Source organism: Trachurus trachurus (genome assembly GCF_905171665.1).
Source record: "Trachurus trachurus genome assembly, chromosome: 21".
Lineage (NCBI taxonomy): Eukaryota > Metazoa > Chordata > Actinopteri > Carangiformes > Carangidae > Trachurus > Trachurus trachurus.
In genome coordinates this window covers 33,187,939-33,211,608 of record NC_139899.1, presented here as the reverse complement: position 1 = coordinate 33,211,608, position 23,670 = coordinate 33,187,939, and the positions used below count along the sequence as shown (strand labels likewise).

Below are 23,670 nucleotides of genomic sequence, written 5' to 3'. Positions count from 1 at the left end.
TTAAATAAAGCAACGGTCTAATAAGAACAGAGGAGGAGGTGTGAACATGGGAGGAGAAGGAGGAGTAGAGGGGGAGTAGAGGGGAGGTGTTGGGGGGTGTTTACAGCTGATAACAGGAGCCGATCAATAATCAATACACAAAACAAAAATATTCCAAATCTTAAAAACACTGCGATCGTTCGTCAGGAAAAACACTCAAAGAAAAAAAAAAAAAACAAGAAAATGAAAAAAAAAACATACGTACGTAGAGACTCGACCATGATGCTTCTGTTACTTCCCCTATAGTTTCAGTTCTGATCAATAAGTGATCAATAACGTGGTGCAGCGGACACGGACTAAAGGAAAACCGGCTCGTCCTAAACTGAAAGAGGGAGGAAGAGGAGGAGGAAGGAGAAAGAGGAGGAAGAGGGAGAAGAGGAAAAAGGAGGAGTAGACTGGCGGTGCGTTGACTTCACAGCACGTACTCGAGCTCGCAGCGGACGTAGACGTTCTTGTCGTCGTTGTAGACCTGCGGGTAGTGAGCGATCAGCGCGTCCTGAGAGCCGATGTAGATGGAGTTGTAGATCTTCCAGTAAACGTCTCGCACCTTCCTCGCCGGGTGAAACAAACCCTGCACAACAACAACAACACAACACAACAACAAGTCAGGATTAACTCTAATTCATTAAAAAACATTAACTATTAAAAGATAAAATAAGATCACAGCCTACACCAATAAAGATAAAACTAGTTAAAAAGTGATAAAATGAAACGGATGCATTTCAAACTTAAAGGATAATTTCCGTTTTTTACAACCTGGACCTTATTTCTAGCATAAAATACGATCATTTTACTCACCCAGAAACTTTGGTGTCATTTGGAGTTGTTTTGACGAAATTAGCCCCAGTGGAGCGGCGCGTATATCCGTATAATGCGAGAACACGGGGCACGCAATGCAGCCTGTAAATAACACATTATCCGCTGCAAAACTCGTTCATTTCGCCAATATTTTGTTATGATACACTAGTGATATTCCCCTCCGAGCCCGTGGTGGCATGTTATCAACATGCTGCGCCTGTAGGTTGACTACTAACCTCTTACCTGGATGATGTCATCTCCGACCGCTGCCCGGCGCGGCTAACTTGCTACCGCTAATGCTACGGTTCGTTTCTGCGTGTTTCCGACTTGTCAGAACAAAATGAGCAGCTGGATGAAGTTCAGCTTCCACAGGCTTCCTCTCCTCAACCTGGACTCACTAAAGCTCCGGCTAGTTGAGATAAAAATGGACCCGAATGCCGAAGCAGAATGATTATTATCAGAATGAGCCGGGCAGCGGTCGGAGATGACATCATCCAGGTCAGAGGTTAGTAGTCAACCTACAGGCGCAGCATGTTGATAACATGCCACCACGGGCTCGGAGGGGAATGTCACTAGTGTATCATAACAAAATATTGGCGAAATGAACGAGTTTTGCGGCGGATAATGTGATATTTAGAGGCTGCATTGCGCTGCCCCGTGCTCTCGCATTATACGGATATACGCGCCGCTCCACTGGGGCTAATTTCGTCAAAACAACTCCAAATGACACCAAAGTTTCTGGGTGAGTAAAATGATTGTATTTTATGCTAGAAATAAGGTCCAGGTTGTAAAAAACGGAAATTATCCTTTAAGATTGATGAATAGAGATGTCATGATTATAGATTTTCTTGGTAGGATTATTGTCAGAGAAATAATCACGGTGTTACGATTCTTATGCAATAATCAATTTCTTTTAAACACTATGAATGTGTCAAATCAAATATAACCAAAATATACTTACATAACTGATTGTTTACACAACATATTTTAAATATGCATTAATATAGGACCAATTATTAATCCCCCATGGGAAATGTTTCAAATCTATACCAAAAGTTTAAGTCTATTTTAATCTTTTTTTCTTTATTACAAATGACATGCTTACATTTGAATTCCTACAATTCAGTGTTACGTACATAGGTACATACGTACATGTAAATTTACCAATATCTGTGCATTTACCTTTACTTTGCCGACATGGTTCTGACATAATCTTTTGTGGAAAGTAACAGTATTTAGGAATCTTTACAATTAATTAATTATGATGCCATGTGAAGCCCTTTGAGACAAACTGTAAAAACGGGCTAACAAATAAAATTGCCTTGCCGATTAATTGTGAAAACCTGTAATCGTGACATCCCTATTGATGAATCATGAAATAGTTGATAAATGTGATAAATATCGCTTGTTAAAATAAATTAATACATTTTGTGAATTTATTAAGGTCTATTAAATGAATGAGATGTCAGTAGGCGTCACTATCTACATTCATTTTGTGTCTTTGATGAATGTTTTAAAGGATTTTTTCACCTCAAGAGAAGAGGTTAGAGGATAGAGACAGGAAACGAGGAGTGAGGGGGAATTAGGCGCAAATAAAATTAGCAGTGGGATTCGATTATAACCTCCACAGCAGTGAGCTGTATGGGGACGCAGGAATTAATGCTTTATATGTACATGGTGTTTACTCATTGATCCTGTCGGTCATATTAGCCTGTTGACCTCCTCCGTTTCTTTATTAACAGCAGCAGTTTTTCCTTTTCTTGTTAGGGATGGGCATTTCAAGCAAAAGTACTATTCGATAATCGCTAGGTACTAATCAATTATTAATCCACTACCTTCTGCACCGTGCAGAGTTTGAGCTGCACCTCAGTTTCACTTGTTTTCATTTGACAGAGTTTCACACAGAACTTTCTGGTGGAGTCTCTCCATATTTCTTCTGCTGCTACAGTAAAAAGAGAACATTTACATGACAAGATGATTGTCTCAAACTATTCGATTTTTTTTATTTTTTTTAACAGAACGACTATTCGAAAATAATTGCCCATCCCTATTACTTGTTGTACCTTCATCATAAATCTCCATAAAGGAGCCTTTACTCTAAAAATAATTTCGATATTGTTTTATGCGTGTGAACATGGTGTCACTTGTTTTTTTTTGTCCATCAAATCACCTTTTTTCAGTTCCCACAGTTTTTTTTTTTTGCAAGTTTCCACAATTTCATCTCATTAAATTTGATAAAAACCTGAAAACACCAAATCATTTTTAGATGAAAACCTGCTGCATGATAAAGGATTTCTGCAACTAAAACAAAAAACCTCTGTTTTTTCTGGAAGGACATCAGTAGAGACAAGGAGAAGTTTTGTTTTTATGGATTTAAACCTCAGAAAAGACTTAACTTTTTTACCACTTTTTTTAAATATAGAAATTTTTACCACTTTTTTTTTTTATTTATAGAAATTTTTACCACTTTTTTTAATATAGAAATTTTTACCACTTTTTTTTTTATTTATAGAAATTTTTACCACTTTTTTTAATATAGAAATTTTTACCACTTTTTTTAATACAGAAATTTTTACCACTTTTTTTAATATAGACATTTTTTACCACTTTTTTTAAATATAGAAATTTTTACCACTTTTTTTTTTATTTATAGAAATTTTTACCACTTTTTTTAATATAGAAATTTTTACCACTTTTTTTAAATATAGAAATTTTTACCACTTTTTTTTTTATTTATAGAAATTTTTACCACTTTTTTTAATACAGAAATTTTTACCACTTTTTTTAATATAGACATTTTTTACCACTTTTTTTAAATATAGAAATTTTTACCACTTTTTTTTTATTTATAGAAATTTTTACCACTTTTTTTAATATAGAAATTTTTACCACTTTTTTTAATATAGAAATTTTTACCACTTTTTTTAAATATAGAAATTTTTACCACTTTTTTTTTTATTTATAGAAATTTTTACCACTTTTTTTAATATAGAAATTTTTACCACTTTTTTTAATATAGAATATATATCAGAAAAGACTTTACTGGTTAAAATGAACAGTTTGCTGAGTTTGTTCTGGTTGTGAATGTGAAGACACTAAGAGAGAGACTGTGTGTATCTGACCTGTAGGCAGTACTGCAGCATGCGGCAGGGCCCGATGGCCACCCTCAGCCCCTCCAGCGCCCCCATCACGGCCTGGATGACGTGCGGCGACGTCTCGAACACGTTGGGCCACACGTAGTTGAGCAGGTGGTTGAGCGAGTCCTCGCAGCCGAAGCCGTACACGCCCAGCGACATGTGCTGCACCACGGCGCTCGCCGTCTGCCGGTGGACCAGGTCTCTGGGGGACAACGGGACATCAACGGGTCAGTGAAATGATTACTGTCAGAGAAATAATCACGCTGTTTCGATTATCACAATTATTATGCATTAATTATAGGGCTGGGACGATATGCTTCTCTCCCGATTCGATTCTTCTACGATTTTTTGGATGGTGAATCGATTTAAATTGCGATATTTCTATTGTCTCTATTTATTACCGTAAATTCCGGACTATTAAGCGCACCTGAATATAAACCGCACCAGCTAAATTTGAAAAGAAAATAGATTTTTTACATATATAAGCCGCAACTGAATATAAGCCGCAGGTTTTTCATGATGTAACATGAGATATTTACACAGAAAGACGGTACACGGAAGATGTGTGGAACTATGGAAGTCCGCTCGCTTTTCCGCTGTTTTGGTTACGCTCCTCTCAGCCATGTGCATTTGTTGACAACGAAGCCGGCGAAAAATCAATAAATGGAGCGGTGGAGAACATTACATGACTTATACGATATTACGGCGCGTGTGCATTTGTACCGTCATGAACAAAAGATTAGGCTACGGGTTACGGAGTGCGTTTGTGTTGCGGTGCAGCAGAGATCAGAGATGAGAGCTGAGACACGGGGCAGCGGCCAGGCTACTGTAGTGATGTTACAAGGTTGGTTTTCAGCCGTGAGACGACAAGTGAAGACAGAGAGCCTCCGTTCTCGCTCGTAACAAGTCACAAGTCATGTAGCGAGTTAAACCATCACAATTACTCCGGAGCTTTTTAATTAAGGTAAAAATGTAGCAGAGCCACAGGGGAAATCCTGCTTAGTTCCTGACATGCTTTTTTTCCAAACTGTGCCTGAAAATAGGCAGTACGGCACCAATACGGCACCAATACGGCATCAACACAGCACCAACAGACAGTAACATGCCAGGTTAGAAAATAAAACACTGCACCAAAACTCAAAACTAGTGTCTTCTTCGGCGCATAATCTTTCCCCACATGTCTGTCTCACTTGCGCTTCCCGCTAGAGCGCCCCACCGGAGGCCGTTGGCCAGTAAAAATCTATAAATTAGCCGCATCGTTGTATAGGCCGCAGGGTTCAAATCGTGAGAAAAAAGTAGCGGCTTATAGTCCGGAAATTACGGTACTGATCACTTTGTTCTTTATCTCTTCATTTTTTCTAATTTTTGCTCATTTTGCTCATATAACGTTGATTATGTATGCACTTTATCGATCTCCTTTTTTTTTTCTCTATGTTTATTTATTAGCCATAGAAATTTGTTTTGTTGTAATTTGTGTCAGGGGTGGAACTTATGTACGAGCCAATCGGCTTCGTTCCCTCCTTGCACCATCGAATATAAATGTGTGCCAAATAAATAAACCTGAAACCTCTCATTCTCTCTCCCAGAAGTCTGATTTAAAGACGTGCAGTCTGTGGCTCCAACTTATCTATGACATAATAATATCTTACATGCTTAGAAATTAAGACAATTTTATCATAGAACAACGCAAAAACATGTTGTTTTTGTTTTTAAACTACAGTTCTCTGTCATTATCTATCTGTCCTTCATCAGAGGAGACGACACTGGAAACACTCATCAACTCAATGTGCATAGTTTTCTCGCTAGAAACGTCGGTAACACTTTACTTGAATAGGTATTCATAAGATTGACATACAGTAACACTATCATAACATGACATAAAACTATCATAACCATCAATGAATACTTATGACAGCTGTCGTTAAGTGTCATTCGGTAAGTTATGTCACTTTTGATGCAAAGTTGACATTGTTTGAGATGTATTTGTTATGACAACTTGACATAAAGACAATTTAAACTGTCATAGCAGACCTAATGGACAAACTATGTCAAGTTCTCATAACAAGAACATCTCAAACAATGTCAACTTTGCATCAAAAGTGACATAACTTACCGAATGACACTTAACGACAGCTGTCAGAAGTATTCATTGATGTTCATGACAGCTGTTATGTCATGTTATGACAGTTTTATGTCAATCTTATGAATACCTATTCAAGTAAAGTGTTACCGTATCTATTAATATAGGAACAATTATTAATCCCCCAGAGGAAATGTTTGAAATATTCAGGTCATAAATTGTCATCTATACCAAATGTTTACGGTTTTTGTTTTCATGCTTAGAAATTAAGACAAATTTATCATAGAACAACGCAAAAACATGTTTTTAAACCGCACCTACAACAGTTCTGTCACTATCTATCTATCAGGTCCAACACTGGAAACACTTATCAACTCAATGTCCATAGTTTTCTCACTAGGAACGTCTTTGGGAAAGAAATCCTTTGACTATTTTTCTAATTTTTCCATGTGTTTTCCATGACTGGAAAATTGGTGAACTGAGACTGACCTGTCCATGAGCGCGTCCTCGAGCAGCGGCGTGACGGCGTAGATGTAGTCCTTGCCCATCTCTCCGATGTACTCGAACAGGAAGGAGAGGGACTTGAGCACGCCGTTCTGCACGTTGAGCTCGGGGACTCGGTACTCGTTCATCAGCGCCGGCAGCACGGTGAAGGGAGAGCAGGTCTCGGCCACGATGGCGATGGCCACCGTCGTGCACACGCGGTTCTGACGCTCCTGCACCTTCAGGTTGTTGAGCAGCGTCGCCAGCACGTCGTGGGGCCTGAGGGAGGGAGGGAAGGGGCCAAAGAGAGGGAGGTCACATTTTACCACTTTTCTCTAGAATCTTTAAAGATTTTACCACTGTTTTTTTTTTAACAGAAATTTTGACCACTTTTTTTTTATTAATAGAAATTTTGACCACTTTTTTTTTTATATATATAGAAATTTTGACCACTTTTTTTTTATTAATAGAAATTTTGACCACTTTTTTTTAATATATAGAAATTTTTACATATAGAAATTAACCAGTTTTTTTATTCATAGAAATTTTGACCACTTTTTTATATAGAAATTTTTACCACCTTTTTTTTCATTTATAGAAATTTTGACCACTTTTTTTTTCATATAGACATTTTGACCACTTTTTTTTTTAAATATAGAAATTTTGACCACTTTTTTATTTCTAGAAATTTTGACCACTTTTTTTTATATAGACATTTTTACCACTGTTTTTTATTTCTAGAAATTTTTACCACTTTTCTTTATATATAGAAATTTTACCACTTTTTATAGAATTAAAATATTATTTTTTTTGGACAGATTCCACTTTTTTTTCTTGTTTTTGAGAAATTTTATTACTTTTTTCTAGAAAATGTTTAACTTTTAAATCTTTTTCCACTTTTTCTAGAATTTCTTTCTTTTTTGAGAATTTTTTTACCACTTGTTTCTAGAAATGTCTCTACAATATTTTGGGTTTTATTTTATCTTTTTTATTTTCTTGTTTCCAGTTCTTACTATTAAATGTTTTGTTGTTATGTAAAGCCCATTGAGTTGCCCCTTCGTATGACATATGCTGTATAAATAAAGCTGCCTTGTCTTCATTTCAGATGTTTGAAGCATTAAGTCGTTAAAAAACCTGCTCCACAGCAGCTGCAGTGAAGTTCATTAATAGTATAATATAAACAATCATAAAGGAGGAATCACATCCGACATGAAGCTTTTGACTCTGAGCTCCTGTTTCTGTGTGTGGATCTGATGTGAAGTTATTTCCTCTGGATCATTTCTGACATTCCTTCTGTCACATGTTTCCTCCTCCTCATGTCGTTCTGTTCAATCCTTCACTCTGACTCGGGTCGCTCTCGTTTCTCCTGTACGTTCACGTTAACATTAACGTAAAGTTTGATCCTTGTATTTATTGTTTCCAAAGAGTTTCAGCGTCTGGTCTGAACTGTTCTGCGTACAACAATAATATTCTTGAATCTTGAAAACCACACACATTTGTATTTATCTTTTCTTTTCAAAAAAGCTGTTGCAGGTGTTTTTGTACGTAAGCGATTTTAGAGATCGACTCATTTATCGTAATTTCCTTCCTCCTTTATTCATTTTATTTACTCCTGATTGAGTCCAGACCTGTTGTTCTGGACTCAAACATCTGGATTTGTTCTGATCCACGTTTCATTTCTACATTTATTTCCTGCTGGTGTCAAGAGCTTCACATCACAGCTGTTTAGTTTACTGTGTGAGACTTTGACACCGGTATCTATCAACATCAATACGTTATTACTATTATTATGGTTAGCCATTATTGTTACCACTATTGTCATGGTCATTAATTATTACTTTTTTAAAAATTTTTATCATTACTTTATCATTTATTCGTATTTCATTTATGTATTTTTCTCCCCATCCAGGGAAAAGAAGGGGAGAAAGGAAAAGGAAAAGAAAAAAATAAAATCCTTTTTGTTGCATTTCTCCTTCGCTCCCACACCGCCCCTGTACCTTTGGTTCTTATCTCTCTCCTGTACTTCTAGAATAATCGCTGTTTCTATTATTATTTTTTCTCTGTCGTTATTGCTGTCACAATTGTTATTTATTTACTTTCTATTATTATTAATTTATTTTTTCAATCTTTATTACTATTTTTTTCCCCCCCAATACTGTTATTATGACCAGTCACTATTATTATTATTATCAACCAAGTCTCTTTTTCATCATTATTAGGATCACCATTTATAGAATATATTATAACTGACTTACACAGGGTTCCTACAGCTTAAGCCAAGTTAAATTTAAGACTTTTTAAGACTTTTTTAAAGCCACTTGAAATGAAATTTAAGACCGACTTCATGATAAACACAAATGCAGAAAAAAGAATGTATAAAATATTGAATTGAGTCATTCCATAAAAAAATGGGCTTCTGAAATAACTTTTTTTTTTTCCAAAAAAAAAAAAAAAACGAGTTTGAAATTTTTGGTGAAAAGGTGATATATCAAAATCCTAATTATAAAACAGGTTGAATTTTACATATATGGTTCACACACTCCCTGTCCACATATGTACCAAATTTTAGGTTGATAGGTAAAACTACTGAGGCACTATAGAGTTTTTCCAAACAGTGTCCCTTGGCGATGTACAGTGTGCAAAACCTGTCCAAAATTGTCCAATTTGGCTAAAATGCACACTGCAATATTTTAGTGAGATTTTTTTTTTTCCAACAGATAACCTATTGGGGCCAATCACATACTTGATGGGTTTTAGGAACACCAGTTACATAAGTAAAATGCCATTAGAAAATTTAATTTATGGGGATGAATATTTAGTGTCCAAAACCCATCCAAACATGAATTTACCTATTTTCGCCTGTATTATATTGTTATTTTCCTTTAAAACTCCAGAAGTAAACATCCCACAACCATCAGTGATGGCTTAAATTAACAAGGACATTTGAAATAGTTCATTTGTCTTTTATTATTATTTTAATTAAACTTGGGGCAGTAAAAACACACTTTTTGTGGAGACTTGTATTGCTTACTTGTTGACACTAGGGGGAGAGGGAACCACAGGAACCAGCTGGGTGCAGGCTTAAGCTTTGCCCAATCAGGGATCATTATATATCAGGTCACACCTTAGAGTCTCTGCTATTGGACAAAAAGTTTCACCCCCGTGACTTTGATTGACAGGCGACGAGAGATGCGCAAAGCGGGTGCGCAGTCTGACGGAGAACGCGAGTAGTAATAGAACTGCGGAGTTACGTAACACGCCGTGGAATATCTGGTCACGATGGATAAAATCAATCAATGGATTATTTTCGAGCACATGTTCAGCTTTTAAAAAAGGGTAAGCTTGTAATTTTATTCAGTGTTTTAGTGGGTCTATTATTGATTATTGTCCGTATTTTTCGGCACTCGAAAATGACTTCCGGGTTTGTTTTTGTTGAGTGAGCAGGCTGGTTTAAACCTTTAATGGGGTAAAAACTGCATTTTTGTGCTTTGCTTTTGTTTATATGACAGTTTATGATTTTTTGGTGGTGAAAGAAGAGGTGTACTGATGGTACATATATGTTAAAATCACCTTCGTTGTTGACGTGACGTCACTTGCGGGCTGCCGTAGTCTGATATTGTTTGAGACATTTTCAGTGACTGTGAAAAAACCGTAGCACCCAGAAACTTCATTTTTTTTTCTACCTGTTGCTGAAAGTGTCCTTAAAAGGTCTGTGGTGGAGTTTTCATTACAGCATGCCTACTTTTCGTTATATTAAGTACGCCGTTCATGTGTTATTGATTTGGGACGCCGGCGTCCCAACCACTAGGGGGCCTGCGTGAACAGGTTAAGGCCTTGTTTTTAGATTAATGAATTCAATGCCTTTTAAGACTTTTTAAGGATCCGTAAGAACCCTGATCTATCAACATCAATACGAGGAGGAGCTAGTGTCAGTGATTGATTGATTGATTGATTGGTTGATTGACAGCTGCGACTGACCCGATGGCCTTGGCGATGTATCCGAAGGTGTTGACCGTGGCTCTGCGGATGGCCTTCTTGTGAGCCTTCAGCAGCTCCAGCAGCTCGAAGCAGATCCTCATCCACTCTCTGGCCGACACGTACTCGGCCCCCCTGGGGGACGCACACACAGCACAGGTCAGAGGTCAGAGGTCACAGGTCATCATCATCATCATCATCGCTACAGAGAGTCATGTGACTGACTGGCTGCACCCACCTGTCAGCGATCCTCCCCACCAGGTCGATGCAGTTCTCCTGCACCTTCTCGTGTCTGTTCTTCAGGATGGGGGTCAGACGGGGCAGCAGGTCTTTGATGGGCGGGGTCATCTTGTGCATCCCTGAGGTCAGAGGTCACAGAGGGGTTAGATTAGATTTAAGGCTCGTTCGAGATGAACTGCGCCTCGTCTGGATGGTCGGCGAGAGCAGGCGGCAGCAGCAGGGGGTGGTGACAGAAAGCTGCAGTCAAGTCGGACAGTTTCCAGCCGCCGTCAATACAAACAGGAAGTCACCAAAGTTTATATTTCTTATGCTGTACTGCAATTGTCCAATAAATAACCAATATATTTCTCAGGACATAAGTTTGACTCAGTGTGAATATTTTTTTAAGCAGTATAGGCCTACAACATGAGATTCATATAATCTAGCATTATACAACAACACGTAGTGTTTGCAGTCCTAACTAAGAGCCAATCAGCTCATGATCCGGTGCGTTTCCCATCATGCCCTGAGGCTTGCAGGCGGTAGCAGTCGGTGGAGAGCAACTGCGGCGCCTGGCTCTAAAAACTGCGGCCGCCTTGATCTCGTGAGGTTATCGTTGCAGGCGCGTGCATGACGTCAGAGCAAGTCGGGATCAAGTCGGACACAAATCTAACCGGCATGCATTGTGCGCTGGTCACCGGCGATCGATTCTGCGCACGCCTGGCTCATCTCGAACGAGCCTTTAGACTTTAGATACTCACCTCCAGGACTTTATAAAGATCAATATGTTACGACTAAAGCTCTAAAATAGCACAGTAAAGTCTATAATGCTCCAATACTTCAAGAACTCCGTCACACCAAAATCTAAAATCCGATCAGAGACTGTCGATAGTTTTAAACAATTAAAAAACACACGTTCTCAGGGTTAGTTTTATTTTACAGGGATGCAAACGGGTCAGGACCAAAAAAGAGAGGAATTGTCTGGCGCGGGAGGGGGGGGGGGCTCACCATTAACAAATAAGTACATTATAATATCACGGAAAAGTCAGTTTCCAGTAGTTCAACCCCAACCAAGTATTTGTGCATATAGATGGACATAGTTTTCAGAAGGACAACATTTCTATATTAAAAATGCTTTATTTTTTTGGAGATACTGAATTTTAGGTCTTCACTGAAAGTTAGCCATGATTATTAGGCTACTATTAAAATAAACTCAATAAATAAAGACATGGGATGTTTAATTCATGTGTAATGGACATATATATGTATTAGTTTCACTTTTTGAATGGAATTATTGACATTGGCCTTAATAATAAACTCTCCCTTAATATTCTAATGCACCTGTACATCAGAAACAATAGCAGTGATAGGTACAGTAGGAAATGTAACAATCGCTGCCACTACTTAAAAAAAAAAAATCCTAGAGGAAACACTGCACATAATATTGTAAAAGAAAGGAATATTTCATTTTATTTATTTTATTTTAACTTTTATAAATTATAGTTTTAGTTTAGTAAAAGCTCATGCTTACATTATGCATGTAATAAAACATTTCAAAATGCATGTGCAACTCTCGTGAACCCAATCTCGTGTCTCGTGAGATGAGTGTATCGTCACACCCCTAGCTCCGAGCTGTGGAGCCGTGATGACGTCACGAGCAGACGTACCTATGACGTTGACGATGGCCTTCAGCGCTCCCAGGATGCTGCCCAGCACCTCGGGGTATTCCTCTCCCAGGTACTCGTACAGCACGACGCCCAGATGACCCATCAGCTTCTCCTGCAGGCGCACACACACACACAGGGTTCAGTTTCTGGTGCAGCTGTGTGTCAACAACAACAACAACAACAACAACATCTGTCTGTCTCAGTGTTTAGGCCTGTAACGATTCACCAAAGTCACGATTCGATTCGTATCTCGATTTCTGACCCACGGTTCGATACACGATTCGATTCAATTCAAATTTTATTAAGGTTAAAAAAAAGAAGAGATTTTGAGAGCAAAAACTGGATTATTTATTATAACAATATATATATAGCCTAACATTAACAATTATAACTAGGGCTGCCCCCAAATAGCCTAGTCGACCAAGCACTGGTCGACCAAAAAAACATTATAAATAAAAATTGAATTGAATAAAGTGCATGCACAGGGCAAACTCAATGCACTTTACAATAGTTAAAGGGATAGTTCAACATTTTGGCAAATTGGCCCATTGCCATAATCCCTATAGTCATAGCAGTAGGTTCGTTACCTTTATTTGTCGGTGTAAGCTATTTTTAGAACGGAGGAGCGGAGCGGCAGGCTGTTCAGGGCTATGCTATGGAGGCTAAGGGAATTTCTTGGTTTTCCTCATCAAACTCATCAAATACAAAATCCCCAAACTCCAAAACGCTCTGGTGGACAAGTTGTGAGCTGCACAACCACCACGCTATGAGATAATAATGGAACGTTACGAAACGTAGCCGTTTTCGAGGTAAATACAGGGTAAATACAGAGTCTGCTTGCTGAAAAACTGTCCCTGAACACAACGCGCATCAGCGGTTTTGCATGAATTTCCCTCTAAAACAGCCCCGTCTCGTAACGTTCCGTTATTATCTCATAGCGTGGTGATTGTACAGCTCACAACGTGTCCACGACAGCCTTTTGGAGTTGTTGGGTTGTGTATTTGATGAGTTTGATGAGGAAAACCAAGAAATTCCTTTAGCCTCCATATCGTAGCTCTGAACAGCCTGCCGCTCCGCTCCTCCGTTCTAAAAATAGCTTGCACCGACAATTAAAGGTAACGAACCTACTGCTATGACTATAGGGATTATGGCAATGGGCCAATTTGCCAAAATGTTGAACTATCCCTTTAAGCAACTATAATACAATGCAATTTAGCCGACCAAAATCTCATTGGTCGATTGGTCGCAGGAAAAAAAAGAACATTTGGAGCTGTGTTTTGTCAAAATTAAGTCAAAATCAATATGACTGAACTGTATATGAAAGGCTATAGGGCTTTTAATTTGAAGGGCCAGATACAGGAAGTTGGAATGGGTGAATGCGGTTTGGGTTTCGACACGTGCATCGTTTCGTTACAGGCCTACGACTCAGTGTCTCTGGGTGCGTCTTTACCTCCTGACAGGTCTTCATCACCACGGCCGTGCGGGAGATGAGGTCGGCCGCCTGCTGCCGGACCTTGGCCGACTTGTTGTTGAGGCGCCACAGCACCGTGCCGCAGATCTGAGGCAGGTACGGCTTCACGCGCTTCCCCAGAGCGTTCACCACCGTGCCGAAGCCGTTCAGCATCACAGAGTCCTAGAGGGAGAGGAGAGGTTAGTGCTGCAGCTCTAAAAACTCTTACATGGTGAACAAAAAGTACGTATCATTTTTTCTTATTTAGCAGAGGTCTTTCTTTTTCCCCCACATGCAGTCAGCTCCTTTTGGGAAGACGAGTTTAACACTTTGATTCCCTGGAAGGATTATTTCAGATCTATTTATACAATAACATACTGATTCATACTCTAGAATTTTTCACATTAAGATTTTCTATAGAATTACCGCTACAAATAAACAACTTAACATTTTTAACAATGTAGTCAGACTGTGGTTAGATATTCAAAAGTGGCAAAGACCCAAAAAGATTAATTTTGAATTCACACCACTAAATATTGTGTTGGGAGTAGTGGATGCAGATTGTAAAGACGATCATTCTTTTGGGGAAAATATTTATATTTAAGACCCAAACAAGAACATTTTTAACTTTCTTTTTGAAATTTCTTTTGGAAAAAATGATCGCAACAAATCAAGATAAGGTGGAAATGCAAAACAAAAAAATGGGAAAAACTTACGCTTGAGTAAATATATATTAAGTAGTTACTGTTAATTTAATTTTAGTAGTTTCACATCCCTTTTTGTTGTTTATTTTACACTTTTCTGTCCTGTTTTATTATGTCGTGAGGGTTGTTCCGTCCTTTGTTCTCTGTTTTGGTCGGTGTATTGTCAGTGTATACATTGTGTATGCTATTGCAGTGGTTCTCAACTGGTGGGTCGGGACCCAAAGTGGGTCTAGACCCGTTCTGGATGGGTCGCAGACAGCTGGTCAAAAAAGTAAATAATATTTAATGCACATCTGATGTTGGACATGTCTTTTAGTTTGAAAAATAACTTGTATTGAAAAGGCACGCGTCACGTGAACACATGCAGTTGTAATGCTCCTCCTCAGTTTCTTATTATTTGCTCCATTTGCTCTGTATACAAAGATATCAGTTTCTTATTAATGTGGCCTGATGCAGTGAATCTTGTTTTGTTTTGTGGGTCTTTATTTTGTGCAAATTGATATTTATTCACTTTTGTGAACATGCTCTGAATGCAGAGATGCATTAGAAGTCAAATATATCGTTTTGTTGGTCTCCATTTTGTGCAACTGTGTGTATTTTTTTATTCACTTCCGTACATGCAGTTGTCATGGTAACTCCTCAGTTTCATTCATGTGCTCTGAAATGCACTTTGCTCAATAAAGAGCTAAATTAGTTTTTAAAGCCTTAAAAAAAACTTCTTGGTTTGAATTCTATAAAAGTGGGTCGCGACTTAATGACAGGGTTCCTACACATTTTAAATTTCCAAATTCCATACTTTTTCCAGACCCTAATTTCCGGATTTCCACTACAAAAAACTCAAAATCTTACCAAGAATATTTGTCTTATTTCTAGTCAAAACAGATCTCATTCCACTTAAAATAAGACTCATCACATTAAAAAGTAGCTTGTTTTTAGACACTTTTCACTTCTTTCAAGCAGATTTTTCGCTTGAAATAAGTAGAAAAATCTGATAGTGGAGCAAGTTTTTCTTTCTTATTACAAACACAAAAAACTTGCTTTCACTGGCAGATTTTTCTACTTATTTCAAGTGAAAATTAGTTTGAAACAAGTGAAAATGATCTAAAAACAAGTTGATTTTTAGATGATGAGTCTTATTTTAACTGGAAAGAGATTAGTTTTGACTAGAAATGAGACATTTTGACAAGAAATAAGACAAATATTCTTGGAAAGATTTTGAGTTTTTGCAGTGTCTCAGTAAAAAAAATTTAAAATAATTTGTGACATTTGAGTAAATAGATGTGTTTCACGTTAATAAAGCATGCAATTAATCATTTGTTTTCATTATTCTGAATTTGTATGCCATTATGAAACCAAATCATTTCCAGGATATTGTAGCTAGGTACAATAGCGCATAGGCTATAAAGTAATAATGTGAATAAGACCAAACCCAGATAAGTATTAAGATAAATATATTTCCATACATTAGTTTCCGTTTTCCATACTTTTCAAGACCTGGAAATGTATAAAATAAAATTCCATACTTTCCATACTTGCGTAGGAACCCTGTTATGACCATGGGAAGATGTGGAGCCCAGAGTGAGACTAGTAGAGAACCCCGGTGCTGTTACTCACCTCGGTGGTCTGCTCCTGGAAGGCGTAGAGGATGCCGTCGATCAGCTGCTCCTCCAGCTTGTGGTCGATGTCGGCGGCGCCCAGGTTGCCCATGATCTTCTCGATGGTCTCCATCACCATCTTCCTGTACTGCTCCGCCTCGTCCTTCAGGTCGTCCACGATGCGCGAGATGATCTCCGCCGCGCCCACCTTGTTGGCCAGCTCCACCGTCGTGTCCACCAGCTGCACACACACACACACACACACACAGAGAGACACACACACACACACAGAGACACACACACACTCGGTCAGTTCAGTTCAGAGACAAACGGCTGCAGATTCTAACACTGCGGTTCCCAACCTCTTTAGTATTTATTCATTCTCCTTCAATCTACTGTTATGTAAACCTTTTTTTTTTTGCTTAGATTAATATACATTAGGGCTGGGACGATACGCTTTTCTCCCGATTCGATTCTTCTACGATTTTTTGGATGGCGATTCGATTTAAATTGCGATTCTACGATATTGCCGATTCTCTCTATGATTTTTAGTCTTTAGCATTTTTAACATTTATCTGCACACAAATACTGTAGGAGCCTATAAATTAACATACTCCATTATAAAGTGAACTTAAACCCTTTTCAAAGCCTGTACTCTCTGTATGTAAAAAAGGCGAACAAATGCACATTGCACAATATTTAAAAAAATTCAACAAAAACAAAAATATTCAAAAAAAATATTTCTTTTTTTTTTAAAAGAAAATCGATTTTTGAAAAAAAAATTGATTTAAAAATAGTCAAAAAAGATATCGCGATATTTATGTGAATCGATTTTTTTTCTCCCACCCCTAATATTTATTGTTTTCAGTTTCAAAACTGTGCCATCGTGTTACCTTGTTCTGTTTCTGCAACTTTTCTCCTTGTAAATGGGGCAATAGGGCAAAAATTAGCTGTTGCTTCAGCCTACACCTTTTCCTCCATACTTATATAGAAATATTAAAATTAAAAATCTATGTATCATGTTCTTTTATTGTTTTTTCTCTGGTTTAGTTTAGTTTTGTTTGTTCGTTTGCTTGTCTGTTTGTTAGTTGTTGTCTTATGTCTTATTGTGAGTTTGTTTGTTTTTTATATTGTAAGAATGCTGGGTAGCTTTATATTGTATGTAGGACAGGCATTAATATAAGCATTATGCTTCTGCCTGTGCCTTTTCCGTCACTATTTTGTCAATAATGTTTGTGTCGATAATGTTTGCTATTGTGTGATGTGACTGAATAAAGAATTTCAAATCAAATCAAAAAATGGACGAATAAATTACTACTTTTACTTACTAAAACTTTTTTAAATGCTGCTAAACATGGGTACATCCTGCAGAAGTTTTTGTATTTTCAAGGACCGACCCAAAGAAATCGAAGCTTTGTTCGTTGCCATGGTAATCGATCATGAAGTCTGTGATTGATTTTTTTCCCCCAGTTCTCATCGGCACTTGTTACATTGAAATGAGTCGGCTACTTTGGAGACATGCAGTGTTTGTTTGCCATACGTTCAATATGTCCGCCACGACTTCTGTTGATATGAAGCTCAAACGTGTTTGTTATGAGCTCACAGATGTTTCATTTCACTTCCTGTCTCGTGTGTCTGTGTCTCACCTGTCTGTAGTTGCGTCGGTCCAGCGCCATCCGGTGCTGCCAGAAGTGCTTGAAGAACGGAGGCAGGATCTCCGTCTTGATGTAGTTGGCTTCAACACCGTCGGTGCCGCAGCACTGCTTCACCACCTGAGACAGAGACAGAGCAGAAAACAGCCGGTCACAGAGGGAAATGCTTTCTTCTTACACTAAAACACTAAAACAAACTCTGATCCAGATCCCGGACTTAAGTCAAGACTAAACCTGCACAGTTTTTTACATCAAGGACCCTAAATTGACACAAATTAAACCACGGACCCATGACCCATTGGACAAAATTGTGAAGCAAACACCAGAAATACACAAATATTTGTTCTGAGACTAAAGAATGTTACTTTTTTTAGACAATGTACGTTCAGATTAGAGCCAATGGCGTGAACTTTTGTAAATATTATAATATAGAGATATTTCTGGAAAAAAGGTACAATTTCTCCAAAAATGTTTAACCATTTCAAGAAAAAAGTGGTAAAAATTCTCAGAAAAAAAAAAATCTTGAAAAAAGTGGTACAATTTCTCAAAAACAATTCTAGACAAAAGTGGTAAAAATTTAAAAACTGTCCAAAAAAAGTAAATATAATTTTTTTTTTTTTACTTTTGACAATTTTTTTTTAATTTTGACCACTTTTGTCTAGAATTGTAGAAAAATTCTAGAAAAAAGTGGTTAAAATTGTCAAAAAAAGGTAAAAATTCTCAAAAAAAAGTTTTTTTTTTTTTAAATCTAGAAAAAGTGGTACAATTTCTGAGGAAAAAAGTAAAAAAATAAATTAAAAAAATCTCAAAAAATGTTATAAATTCTAGAAAAATGTGTTAAAATTGAGAGTAAGAGTTGGGGACCCCCTGAACCGTCTCGAGGACCCCTGAGGGTCCCGGACGCCACTTTGAGCACCGCGGCTCTAGAGAAGGTGTGACTGAGTGACTGTGACCAACGGGTGCAGGGTGAGAACAGCGAGGACACGGCGTCGTCCTCTCTGCTGGTTCTCGTGTTGGTTGTTTCCTGTAGCGAGCTTCTAGCCCTGCGGCGGCCACCGCCAGGCCGAGCAGGCGAGAAGAGTCGCACCGGCACAAGAAGAATAAAACAATAAAAGAATAAAAACTTTCACAAGAAGAATAAAACAATAAAAGAATAAAAACTTTCACAAGAAGAATAAAACAATAAAAGAATAAAAACTATAACTGAATAAAAGAATAAAAAGTGTACTTCACCTTGAGCACGATCTTCTTCATCTCCTCGTCGGGCGACTGGAACTCCCTGATGAGGATCAGCATCACCTCCCTGGTGTAGTAGTTGGCGTACTCGGCGTCCATCAGGGGGATGAGGTAGCCGATGGCTTTCAGGAAGGCAGCCAGACCCTGAGGGGGGGGGAGACACGGTCAGTCTCCTTTAAAGGAACAGTTCACTCAAAACTGGCAGTGCGATTACTGACGCTGGCGCAAATCTCGCGAGATTTAGACGGACCAGGAACAGGAAGCTTCCACTACAAAACAAGCTTGAAAAATAGACTTGTTTAATTTTTTTCGGAACAATTTCTCATTTCGGGTATTTGGATGTTTTTTGGTGTGTCTTTTTGTTACGAAGACAGTTGGTATCCATTTGCAACCGTCATATGGACATGCACTGCTACGCCGAGACCCCCTGTAACTCAGAGAAGCCACGGAGGACTCTGAAACTTCTCCCAGCCCTTAGTCCACATGAGGGGGAGGAGATCATGAGTGACATTTCAATTTTGGGTGAACTATCCTTTTAACCTTTACAGTGTTATCTGTTATTAATGTACCCTGAATTGTGTATTTTAACCTGCACTTACAGTCTAGTTATGATGTTTTCTGTTTTTATGTCGAGGACTACAGATGGAAATGAACGTCCTTACTATATCTGGTGCAGCCATCTTTTTATTTCTTTGAATAATTCATGTCACTGCAGTGCACGCTGTCCTGCTATAAACTAAATAAACTAAAATAAACTGGTACGGAAGGAAAACGAGTTACACACTCAGTTGTTGTGCAACTTCTGTCAAAATCGTTCCGGTATAATCATTTTAGAGAGTGACGATAGAGAGGAAAGTTTACGTTTATTAAGTAACCGCGACGTTTTATATCACAGCTGATTGTGAGAACATGTAATGGTGACATCCCTAGTTAATAGTGTGTATAAGAGTGTGTGTGTGTGTGTGTGTGTGTGTGTGTGTGTAGCCCGTACCTTTCCTCTGTGCTGCCTGATTCCCTTCCACAGCGGCTTCAGCACCGAGTCGAAGGACTCGATGCCGTACGGCGTGGCGGCTTCGGCCAGAGCGGCGATGGCCAGAGCGCTGATGGTCCTCACCTTCTGCTGCTCGTCCACCAGACCTGAGGAGCGGTCGCCATGACAACACACAACAGCAGTCAGACAGGAGCACGTTTACAGGGCTCCTGGTACAGCTTAAGACAAGTTTAATTTAAGACTTTTTTAAAGATGTTTTTAAAGCCACTTGAAATGAAATTTAAGTCGGTGCTGTTTGTTTCCATCCAAACTGATCCAAATAACTGGGAAATGAAATGCGCATTAAAAGAAATTTGAGTTCTGTGTTTCCATTAAAAGTACGGACTTTGGTGAAAACTACAAACTCTCACAGGTTTTCCGCAGCTGTCCTTTCAAAATAAAGGCATAAAAAGTCAGAAAAAAAAAAAAACTGACTTGGGAGCTGATGGCGGTGAGAAATTTTGCAGTTATGTTACTGTAAGAGGTACACAGTCTTGGAATAAGTTACCACCACACATCAGAAACTGTGACAACTATCTAGTCTTTAAAAAACATCTCAAACATTGGTTAAAAACAAATCAGACATGCACTCATATAGTTTAAATACTGTTTAAAACTGATGTCTGTTCCCGGGCATGTATGGTACATTGTTCTTTAACTGTGGGTCAAATTTGTCTGTTCTTATTTTGTTTGTCTGCGTCTGTTTTGCCTTGATATTGTCTGTCTGTGCTCTGTCTTGTAATTGTCCACTGTATGACTTGTCATCACAAGGTTTTAAAATTCTGTGTTTATGTTTTTTAGAAACCTGCCTTGGGACTGCGGCTGAAATTTAGCAGTTGTGCTAAGTCCGGCACATTTACACTGGTACTTAATGCGTCAGTGTTGATGAATGTGCACTGTCCCAATTCAATAAATAAAGAAATGAAATGAAATTATTTTGAGATTTGAGACTAATTAAAGCAGATATCAGCTTCACGGCCGTTTCGGCTAATGCTGCGTTCAAGGCAGGCTTTTGAAACCGTAAGTTACAGCTTCAAGTCACAACTACGACTTGGTAGCGTTCCAGGTAACCCGTAGCTCGTGTTTTTACCATCCTGTTGTCTGTGAAAGTTCCCTATAACGGCCACTCGTAACTTCCGACCCGTGAACTCGTACCAGATCGAACTGGTATGACTTCACAGGAAGGAAAAACACAAAGTACGAGTTTCCATGAACGCACCATGAGTTAGCAGCCCCCGCCCTTGTCAGGCATCAATTGGTCCTCGTGCTACGTCACCACATTCACGCGCATCCCTTGGCTGCACACACAGCCCTTCATGCCGTTCTCTCTCCTCATTGGATAACACTTGTATCCCACAAGGAAAATTTTCTCCTCGGGTTACAGCAGAGCAGAGTGACGGAGAGACTCGTGTTTAGGCTGAAATACTTCATGTAAGTGATTGCTGACGGAAAATAGGACTATTTAGGACTTATATTAACAAAAACATTCCACTGATATCTGCTTTAAAACCATAAAATACCACTTACCAAGTGTTAACAATTTTAAGACGTTTGAAAAATTGATTTACGACATTTTAATGCCAATTAAGGCCTTGTTTTTAGTTAAAGGGATAGTTCAACATTTTCTGCAAATAAACCCGTTGCCATAATCCCTATAGTCATAGCAGTAGGTTCGTTACCTTTAATTGTCGGTGCTACAACGTTACCAGACAGAGTTGTTTTAGAGGGAAATTCATGCAAAACCTCTGATGCGCGTTGCCTTCAGGGACAGTTTTTCATCAAGCAGTCTCTGCATTTCCCTCTAAAACAACTCTGTGTGGTAACGTTGTGTTATTATCTCATAGTGTGGTGAATGTGCAGCTCACAACTTGTCCACCAGAGCGTTGTGGAGTTGTTGGATTGTGTAACGAACCTACTGCTATGACTATAGGGATTATGGCAATGGACCGATTTGACTAAATGTTGAACTATCCCTTTAAGTTAAGTTAAGATTCCTTTATTTGTGCCACAGTGGGGAAATTTACATTAGATTAATGAATCCAATGCCTTTTAAAGACTTTTTAAGGCTCCGTAAGAACCCTGGTTTAACAACAGCTAGTCGCCACGGCGGCCGGTCGTAGCCGCCGGTCGCCATGGAGACTGACTGACCGTGCTCGATGATCTCCACCAGGCTGCGCAGGTGGGGCAGGATGGCGCAGCCCATGAGGATGGCGATCTGCTGCACGATCTTGATGCCGGTGTGGCGCGCCTGCCAGGACTTCTTGCTCTTGCACACGGCCTTGAGGAACGGCAGCAGCGAGGGGATGCCCAGCGCCGACGCCACCACGGCGAAGGCTCGCGCCGTCGTGTTCCTCACGTACTCGTCCATGTTGTCGATGTCGGGACGCATGGTGGAGATCATGGTGGCCAGGCCCGCAGCCTGAGGAGGAGCAGGAGGAGGAGGAGGAAGAAGAGGAGGAATAGGAAGAGGAGGAGGTTAGATGTCTGTTCATATCGGCTTTTTACACTGTTATTTTGTTATTAAATATCAATTCTTTCTTAGTTTATCATCTTCTTTGTTTATATCTGCTTTTTACACATTTATTTTGTTATTAAATATTTTTTTTTTTATCTTACTTGCTTAGACTCCCATTTGCAAAGACAAACAGGTATAAACACCCCTTTGTACCTTCCGCTGTTCTTCTTGAACACCTTCTTCCTTGCCAGAAGGAAAAGGTAGTTGGGTGAAATAGCCTTCCCTCCTAACTGTAGCGTTTTTTTTTTTATTATCTTGGGTCTGTATTGCGATTTGTAATTTATTATGTCATGTGTTCTGTACATTTTGCTTTGTGTGCTCCTGCTGTTGCTAAATTAAATCGCTCCCGTGGGGACAAATAAAGACATTGATTGACATCGATTGATACTTTATCTTCTTCTTTGTCAGCAGCTGATGCAGTTGTATAAATCTGAGTATTAATGACTAATGAGTTTTGGGAAATTGGGATCAAATACGTTTGTTTTCTATTTCCACTCATTTTCAAATATGTAAAAAGCAGCTTATAGGATAGTCAGTGTTTGACAATGTATTAGCCCTATTCGCTCGGGATTAGTTTTACCTGGGGACCTCTGGTAATTTGTAATAATTGTGGAGGACGTCAGTGATCTTAATCCCGTGTGAATGCGCCATGTCAGTAATTTGTAAAGTAAAAATTCCCCCGCAAATTATCTACTGTATTTCACCAAAGGCCGACGTCCCGTGGTAAAACTAGTCCCGTGCGAATCTGCATCTCAGTGATTGAGGGGCATTTTTTATATTTGTTGTTTTTATTGCGCGCCTTTTCTACTTCTTCCCCGGTCACGTTGCTGCTTTGACATTTTATTTACATTTGCTTGGCACATGGATGTGACAGCAGCGGATGTTACGACATGCAGCTTTGACGTCATATCGGAGCCTTAATGTCAGTAAATACAGACTTCACTTATCCCGTGCGAATGCACCGCAAGAAACACGGACGTGGGGGGGTCATTTACAGATTACCCGACGTCCCCAGGTAATACTAATCCTGTGCGAATAGGGCTTTTGACTATAATTATCATCATTATCATATTTATTTTGTGACTGACTG

General features: G+C 38.8%; 1 protein-coding gene across 3 annotated transcripts in view; it reads right to left on the bottom strand.

Moving 5' to 3' along the window:
* sf3b1 (splicing factor 3b, subunit 1) overlaps positions 1 to 23,670 on the bottom strand; it is a 47,066-nt gene continuing 23,396 nt past the window's right edge. For 2 of the 3 annotated variants that reach the window (XM_083996376.1, XM_083996378.1), the window contains 12 exons: positions 22,214 to 22,484; positions 20,027 to 20,172; positions 19,033 to 19,179; positions 17,794 to 17,919; positions 16,167 to 16,388; positions 13,849 to 14,031; positions 12,399 to 12,510; positions 10,751 to 10,871; positions 10,516 to 10,647; positions 6,544 to 6,816; positions 3,960 to 4,176; positions 3 to 610 (listed from right to left, as the gene is read on the bottom strand). In XM_083996376.1, the coding sequence (XP_083852502.1) occupies positions 452 to 610; positions 3,960 to 4,176; positions 6,544 to 6,816; positions 10,516 to 10,647; positions 10,751 to 10,871; positions 12,399 to 12,510; positions 13,849 to 14,031; positions 16,167 to 16,388; positions 17,794 to 17,919; positions 19,033 to 19,179; positions 20,027 to 20,172; positions 22,214 to 22,484 (2,109 nt within the window). In that variant the 3' untranslated portion in view covers positions 3 to 451. Of the gene's footprint in view, positions 611 to 3,959; positions 4,177 to 6,543; positions 6,817 to 10,515; positions 10,648 to 10,750; positions 10,872 to 12,398; positions 12,511 to 13,848; positions 14,032 to 16,166; positions 16,389 to 17,793; positions 17,920 to 19,032; positions 19,180 to 20,026; positions 20,173 to 22,213; positions 22,485 to 23,670 lie in introns of all 3 variants that reach the window. The other variant, XM_083996377.1, reaches the window with a different exon arrangement.